The sequence below is a fragment of the Nanorana parkeri genome, unplaced genomic scaffold (assembly GCF_000935625.1).
Source record: "Nanorana parkeri isolate BGI_ZX_2015 unplaced genomic scaffold, ASM93562v1 scaffold1318, whole genome shotgun sequence".
Lineage (NCBI taxonomy): Eukaryota > Metazoa > Chordata > Amphibia > Anura > Dicroglossidae > Nanorana > Nanorana parkeri.
Genome location: NW_017307586.1, coordinates 116839 through 124586, shown reverse-complemented (window position 1 = coordinate 124586; position 7748 = coordinate 116839). Strand labels below are relative to the sequence as shown.

Below are 7748 nucleotides of genomic sequence, written 5' to 3'. Positions count from 1 at the left end.
TTTTGAAGCTGACCTAATCAGTCCCACCCTTTCCATCATTGAGGGTGTACTGTGTAAGCAAGAGAGATTGCCTTTCTCCGCAGGATGTAGACAAAGAACGTAGGCTTGCCTGTTGGAAATTGGTATGCATGTATCTGTGCGGGAGGAGGATTGTTTAGGTCAGCTTAAAGGGGCCAAAAGGAAAGTGCACTGTGTTTTAAAGGAGAACTATGGGGTCAGTGCTTTTCCCCATAGTTATCCCAAGGGTCACGGGAGGACAAAAACTAGCGTCCTCCCGTGACCCAAAGCTCAGTATACCGCAAGCTACAGCTCGCGGTATACTGAGACTGCCGCAGAGGGGACAGGATTGAGAAGTGAGCAAGTGACGGTATGTGTTCGCTCACTTCCTTCGTTGTAACACGTCGGCTCGAACTATGAGGCTGAGTGATTTTTACTCACCTCATAGTTCTCCTTTAAAGTGGACTTATGCTTTTAAAACCTAGTGACTCGTCAGCGAATTAGTTAAACTTAAGTTTACAGTTAAGCCAGACCAGGTCCCATTTACTGCTAATGTAATATCATTTTTTTTTTTTTTTGCCCTTCACCTCAGGCCGCGCCGAACAGATTGGAGCAGTCAATAATGCATCTAATCCTCCTTTGGCGCAGATCATATGCGTGGCTGACAGCTCTGCTCTTCATGGTCTGGAAGGAAAGGCTTTGAAGCGGACCCTTACCCAGATCTTTAAAATAACAAACACCATGACAATCTTCAAACACATACTTCTAGATAATTGCTGGATTTTTATTTTTTGCATACCTTATTTCTATTTCAGTCTTCTGACACTGGCCATTTTAATAAAGGACAGATTACCATTTCTTTATTTCCTGGAACTCTGGCACATGTGACTAGGACATGTGACCATGCCCATCTGAGGGGAGGGAAATGCCTTTCCCTGAGATTTCCCAGCAATGCTCTGCTGATGTTACATTCCCAAGATGCAACACTTTGGAAAACACAACATTTGTGCCATAACTGGACCAGGAAGTAGATAAACTATATTTGTAAGTAAATGACCTCTGTGTAGCTTAGAAATGTAAGATGATTTTAAGAGCAGAGCTGCATGCTGATGGGATTTTTAGTGAAAGGAGGTAAAGGCCCACTTTAAAGAGCTAAAGCAGCATTATAAGGACATGTGACATATTCTGGCTTATCTCCAACACCTACCTTGCTGTGCTGAAGTGAAAAACAGGTGACCCAAAAATAGAGACCTAAACAAAGTTAATTCTTCCTTTTTAGAGCTTTTTCTCTTAATGAACTGCTGGTGGTGTGCCCTGTTCTTTTGGACGTGGGAAAACTAGCTGGGTTTACAACCACTTTTATCACTTCCAGGTCTTGTCCCTCCTCCAGCCTGGAGATTTACTGTGCAAGAAAAAGCTAGACTCATAAGTTGATCTCTCACTCAGCTCTCTCCTCCTATCAGTATGTCTTGTGTTGGCACATGGATACTGTTAGAACTACCTAGAACCTTTCCTCTCTCGTTTTCCCGTTGTTACTTGTCTAGTTACAATCTACATCTGTTTAAAACGGGCTGACAACGTTCAGTTTCTAACTTTACCTTTTGCCGGTTTTATGACCTCCTCCTGTAATCCATAGCGATGTTATGTAAACATTGGTGAATGATGTTTTCACTATTTCATTTCATTGTGTTTCTTCTCCATGATGTGTACCGCTATTCAACTTGTTTTTGACTTTGTGACTGTATCTTTATCCTTGAAGAATTTACAAAAATAAAGAACTACCTAGAACCTTGTACTGCATCTTTCTTTCCCAGTTTGAGCCCTACTTTTACATGCACTGCAAAAGACCAATGTTGGGATACATTCAGGCACTTAATCTGCTTGCATTTAATGATTTATCAGTGAATGCAGGGCTGTAGTAATGTCTTTTTTTTAAAATATGTATTTTTAGTGGGACATTTGTTAAAAAAAGAAACTGTTTAACTTGTAAGGTGTATTAAACTGATCCCTTTACACAAGGTAGTCTACGCCTAACCATTACTTGATACATTCTGCAGTTTCAATAAGTTCTGCATTATTTTTTTCTTTTACATGAAGTAGCTTGGCTGAAATGGCAGGTTGTGTGCATCTATGAATATGATTACTGTAGTCCAAAAAAACATTCATCCTTATTTTTTTTTTGCAGCGTCTTGTCTCTGTGCCAGCATAGTTTTATGTGCAGGTTGTGCCTTCCCTGGTCTCTTTATGCATGTCTAACCTTGGTTTTCTCAGCTCACACCTTGTAAAGAAACTAATGAGCACAGTGTATCCTGCTGACCCACATCCCAACCCTGCAGATTTACATTTTGGCTCTGAATTCCTCTCTCAGGAACTTCCTTCTTACTGACCCATATCTTGTGTTGTGTTGCAGGTTTGATGAGCTGGTGAAAAGGTTCAAAGTCGATTATCATGCTGGTGGTTCCACTCAAAACTCCGTAAAAGTGGCTCAGGTTAGTTGTGCAGTGACCATGGCCTTGCATTTCTATTAATGTAGATGTTAAAAACAACTGGACGTTTTTAGATTTAAAAAAAAAACAAAAAAAACTTGCCAAAATTAATTTTTTTACCCTATTGTGAAATCTGCCTTTTTCAAAATTCTTTTTTTAACCTGTGTGAACTGGACGTGACAAGTTGTATTGTTAAAATGCAGCATAAAAATATGGTCAAGTATTTCCAGATGAATTGAGATACGGAAGCGCTCAAATTTTTGCATTAGGAAGATAGTTCATCAGGAAAATTATAAGTTCATCTTGTCGCAAACTCTGTGCAGCAGTGGCCAATTGTGTTTCACAGGGAAATAAAATACCTCACCCTTGTAAATGTAGACTTATTTACTATACGTACCTCTACTTCATTATTTTGTTCCCAATACAACACTTTACCGCTCTAACTGCCCTTTCTTATACTGATCAATAACACATTTCCACCTTCTGCAACTGATGTCTCTTTTAACTTTGCCTAATCTTAAGGGTAGACATGGCCCATTATCAAATCTTTACATTGACCTCAAAAGGGAAAAATATAGATAGATGGATAGATTTTTTTTTTTTTTTTTTATTGCCCCCCTTTTGGTTTTGAATCCATAAAATCAATATTTAATTTCTAATGTTAAAAAGGAAAGTTATAATAAGCAATAATTTTGTTTGCGAAAGAGATGCAGATGTCTTCCTCGTATTGTAAAGTGCTGCCCAAACTGTTGGTGCTATATACATCCTGTATAATAATAATGCATTGATCTCAAACTTCAGTAGTAATGCCCCTTTGCAGATTTTATAGTGTTTTTTTTGTTTTTGTTTTATTTTTTATTTTTTTGGTCTTTTCTTCAAAAAGACAACTGCCCCTTTGTATTAAAAAAAAAAAAAGTGTGTGTGTGTAGGGAGTCTAGACCAGTTGTTGAATCAGCCCTACATATGCTATACCTTTTTTATTACATAAAGATTTAGCTGTGGTCTGCTCAACTTGATCTTCCTTGGTGGCTACTTACATCATTGCTAACACCCAGTGACTTATTATCCTCTGCTGTACATGTCCCAGCATTCAGTGCACTTTAGGAAACCTGGCTCCCGCCCCTTCCCCCTACAGCTGTTAGCTGATTGGACATGCTGGTAGGTTTCGCAGCGTTCACACACTCGCCATTCTACCTCTATCACTGAATGAAAGCGCAATGCAGCCGCCTCCTGATTGAATGCCCAGTAAGTAAGGAAGATTTTGCTGATGGAGTTTGCACCAATCAGCTCCCTCTCTGCTCCTCCCGCCCACCTGTTAACCAGTGAATGGGTTGGTTGAGTTTCCTCAGGTGCATTGAATGCTGAGACTTGTAAAGCTCAGGTTAGTACTTTCTGTGCATTCATTCCTTTTAAAATGGAAAAAATTGCAGAAAATTCAAAAATGGCTTGGCCAGCTGATTTGAAAAATGTTCCGGAGGGCTTGGCAGCGAAAGGGTTAATGGTCATTTACCTTCAGACTTAAACATCTGCCAGTCAAGTGGTGCTGAGGGCCAAGGTTCAGCCTTGCCTTCAGTCTGAAAGGTCCTTTTTATAATGGTTCCTCCCCAGAGTAGAAATTGCTTACTCTGCTTTTTCATCTTCTCACAATGTGCATTAGAAGTTGCAGCAAGTCAGATAGAGGCCACCTCATTTCTTGACCAGAGGATATCCAGCATCATCTACCTCTTTTCTCCCCAGATTTTACTCTTCTCGGCCCACGTCTTTCATTTTTTTGTGTTTTTTAAATTTCTTTCAATCATGGAAGCTCAGCATCACATGTTGCAGTTACGTAGGGTGGGTTTCATGGAAATGCAGTCTGCCTATGAACGCCCACTACTCCTGACGTCACCAATCAAGGAGTTTTAATATCTGCATAACTGCTGCAAAGAGACAGCCCAATGTGTGAATCAGGGCTCTTGAGAGGAGTATTGAGGCAGGGTGCTGTGATGTTTTCAGAAAGACATGTACAGCCCCCTGCTGGCTCCTCACACCAGCCATGATCTGCCTGTGTTGCATATAGAAGCACAGACACCCACTGATGACATCACTGGTTATATGAGGTATGTAATCGAAAGATTTTTATTACATGTTGATGAGGGGTTGAAGGAGCAGCCATGGAAAGCAAAATATAAGCAGAATAAACTTCAGATTTAAGTGTGTCAGCCAGCTTTCAAGCCATTACTTTGCTGTTGCCTGCTTGGCTTTTTTTCCCCTTGATGGAATAAATGGGAGCAAAGTTTTAGAAGTTTAATTGCTTAATTCATAATGTTCATCAGGGAGAGATTCCTTCCATTTATAAAAGCATATTTGGCAGTCACATGTGCGATTTACTCTTTTCTGCCGTTGGGAATGATGCCTCGTGTTTTACACAGTTTCATAGTCCGGTCATGTGCCAATTACTGCAGTCACTGGACAAAGTCTTTGTGCACATGTGCCAGGCTTACATTAGTTTTCTTGCAACAGTTTCCTGCTCCGGAATTGATCAGAACTGGAGCAGTTGCCCATGGCAACCAATCAGCGTCTCTCTTCAGTGTGCTCAGGTAAGAGTTGAAAATGAGAGAGAGATGCTGATTGGTTGCAGTGCAAATCTGCTCCAGATTGTGTCTGCTCCACTTTTGATAGACCCCCCCCAATGTGCCTTTGTGACTACATGTGTCAGAGCTCAGACTTTGGAGGCCCCAGTTGACATATTGAGTGTGCCAGGTTCTTGGCAATCAGCGGGAGCACAGGAATACTTTTCTGAGGTAAAATAACGTTCTGGAACACATGCGTTTTTGTGAAGGTCTGAAAATAATGTTGCTGTTTGGGTTTGAAATAACAGAGGAATAAATCAGGTCCAGACATTCTTTTCAGATTTCTGTGCCGGATATGTATAACCAGAAAGCTGTATTAGTTGAATATGTGGTTTCTTAAGTAACTTTGAATTTGAGTGAATGAACACAGTTCCAGCCCCCCCACCCCTCTCCATGAACCCCAGCTTTCTCATGCACTTATAGTGCCAATATATATGTAATGCGATGACTGTTTATAAATCAGAGCAGTCACAGCTACACAGTGCCCGAGAGCGCTGACAGTACATTTTAGAGTCTGGAATTCCGATCCGTTTAATTCATGTCTATCCTGTATGTTGCTGTTGGAATTTAAGGTCTATTTTAGTTTTGTTTCACCCCTCCTTTCCCCCCCCTGCACCCCCCTTCATCACTCACACATCAGCTCTCCTAGAAAGCATTTAGATCTGGGAACGCTGCCATTTTGGATCAACTGAGACATGGCCAGGAGTGTCTACGTTCATGGGAAAAGTACTACAATTTAGGGTTCTAAGGATTTCCTTTTGGTTCATCTACATGAGGGCTCTGCGCCCAGCTAAACTTGCCATAACAAAGTTGGTCTTTGTTTCCCAATTCTGTAACATTTTTTGTAGAAAAAAAACAAAACACACAGGAGTTAAAACCACTTAACTCCTTCATATGTTATGGTATACCCAAGCTACAGTGCGCTGGCTCTTAGCCTTTTCTGTATGTGTATCAGGGTTCATGTTAGGTCTCCCTGGGACTGCTGATCTCTTTGGGCTCAGGCTGGCATTGAGAACATTTTGCATGTACTTGCTCTAGTGGTACTGCAAGGTATCATCTCTCATTTACCTGGCTTTCAAGGTGATGTATCCAAATACAATACTTATAAGTTGTTTTCCACTCATCCTCACAGTTCTAGCCGACCTGTGACAATGAAACTGTCACAAGTCGGCTCGGTAGATCGAGAAGTGAGCAAACTCATACCGGCGTTCACTCCTCGATCCTGTCACAGCTCCCTGCCGTGACAGTGGAGGGGCTGGATTCCGCCCACTCCGATCCTCCAGCGCTGACTGGTGGAACGGACGGGGGAGGGGGCAGGTACAGCTGGCTCTGCCTCTCGATAGGCAGAGTCAGCTGTCACTCATGCAGCTGGGCGGATCCAGACATAATTGTCGGGATCCGCTTCAGCTGCGGCGTCTCAGTAAATTGCGAGCTTAGGGTAACGGGAGGACGCTAGTTTGTGTCCTCCCGTTACCCTAAGGAGAACTATGGGGGAAAGCACTGACCCCATAGTTCTCATTTAAGCTAATTGATCTCCTCTTTGGAGTGTTTTTTGATTGCAGCTAAGAGAAAAGATGGTGCCCCTCTCTGTGGATGTTTTTTTTTCTTACCAATTCCTCTGTTTTATGTTGGACAACTTTATCTGTTTTAAGAGGCCTAAGAATGATCAGCATAATTAACCTGCTGCTGTCATATATAAGCTTTCTCAAAATAATTCTTCTTTTACTAATGGCAGTACAGCTCGTGTACCTTGGAAACAATAAGTACTATCCTTGTTGCACTCCTTACCGATAGTCCCTTGTAGTGGGAGGTGCTCGCGGTGACTGCGGATGGTGCCGCGAATGTCGGCAAAATGATAGAAATGTCACCAGCACACAAGTCCTTTTAGGATAGCAAAAGCTTCATTTATTGAAGTTTTTTTTTTGTCATGACCCAACAAGCGCACAGGGTCCCTTCATCAGGCATTTCTATAATTTTGCTACTTTGGAAACAAGTGAAAGCTGCCAAACAGAATTTGGAGGAAGCTTTTCTGGGTTTACCCAATGGAGCCTTTTCCTAAATTAACAAATGTGTTTGTACAGTGATACGTGCTATACAAATCAAATGCTCAAGCAAATAACATTAAAGGAGAGCTATGGGGTTGGGGCTTTTTCCCATAGTTCTCTAAAGGGTAACGGGAGGACACAAACTAGCGTCCTCCCGTCACCCAAAGCTCAGTATACTGCGAGCTACAGCCTGTGCACAGGGAGGGGCTATGGAGATTAGGAGGAGAGAGGAAATGAAATCAGAAATAAAGTAGGCAGGGCTAACACCACGCATTTACTAGGGCTGCAACAACTAATCGACATAATCGATTATAATCAATTATTGAAAAAGTTGTCAACTTTTTCAATCGATTAATCGGCTTCTGATTGGTTGGCCCTTTTCACGGCTCCGCACACGCTGCGCGCCACACCTACTCCCCACCTCAAGCTCGCCACTGCAGACCTGCCCGCATCCACGCTCCGCACCTCCTCCTCGCCTCACGCTCACCGCCCGCCCAAATCCACGATCGGCACAGGGACGCGGGGAGAAGAAGTAAGGAGGAGCATGTGTGGGGGGATGACAGCCGCCGATAGACAGGCCCGATCTCAGAAACAAGTTGCTGGAAGAC

At 42.3% G+C, this 7748-nt stretch overlaps 1 protein-coding gene across 2 annotated transcripts in view; it reads left to right on the top strand.

Moving 5' to 3' along the window:
- ADK (adenosine kinase) overlaps positions 1 to 7748 on the top strand; it is a 160298-nt gene that overhangs the window by 76470 nt on the left and 76080 nt on the right. For both annotated transcript variants that reach the window (XM_018569297.1, XM_018569298.1), the window contains exon 4: positions 2408 to 2486. In XM_018569297.1, coding sequence (XP_018424799.1) covers positions 2408 to 2486 — 79 coding nt within the window. The remainder of the gene's footprint in view (positions 1 to 2407; positions 2487 to 7748) is intronic.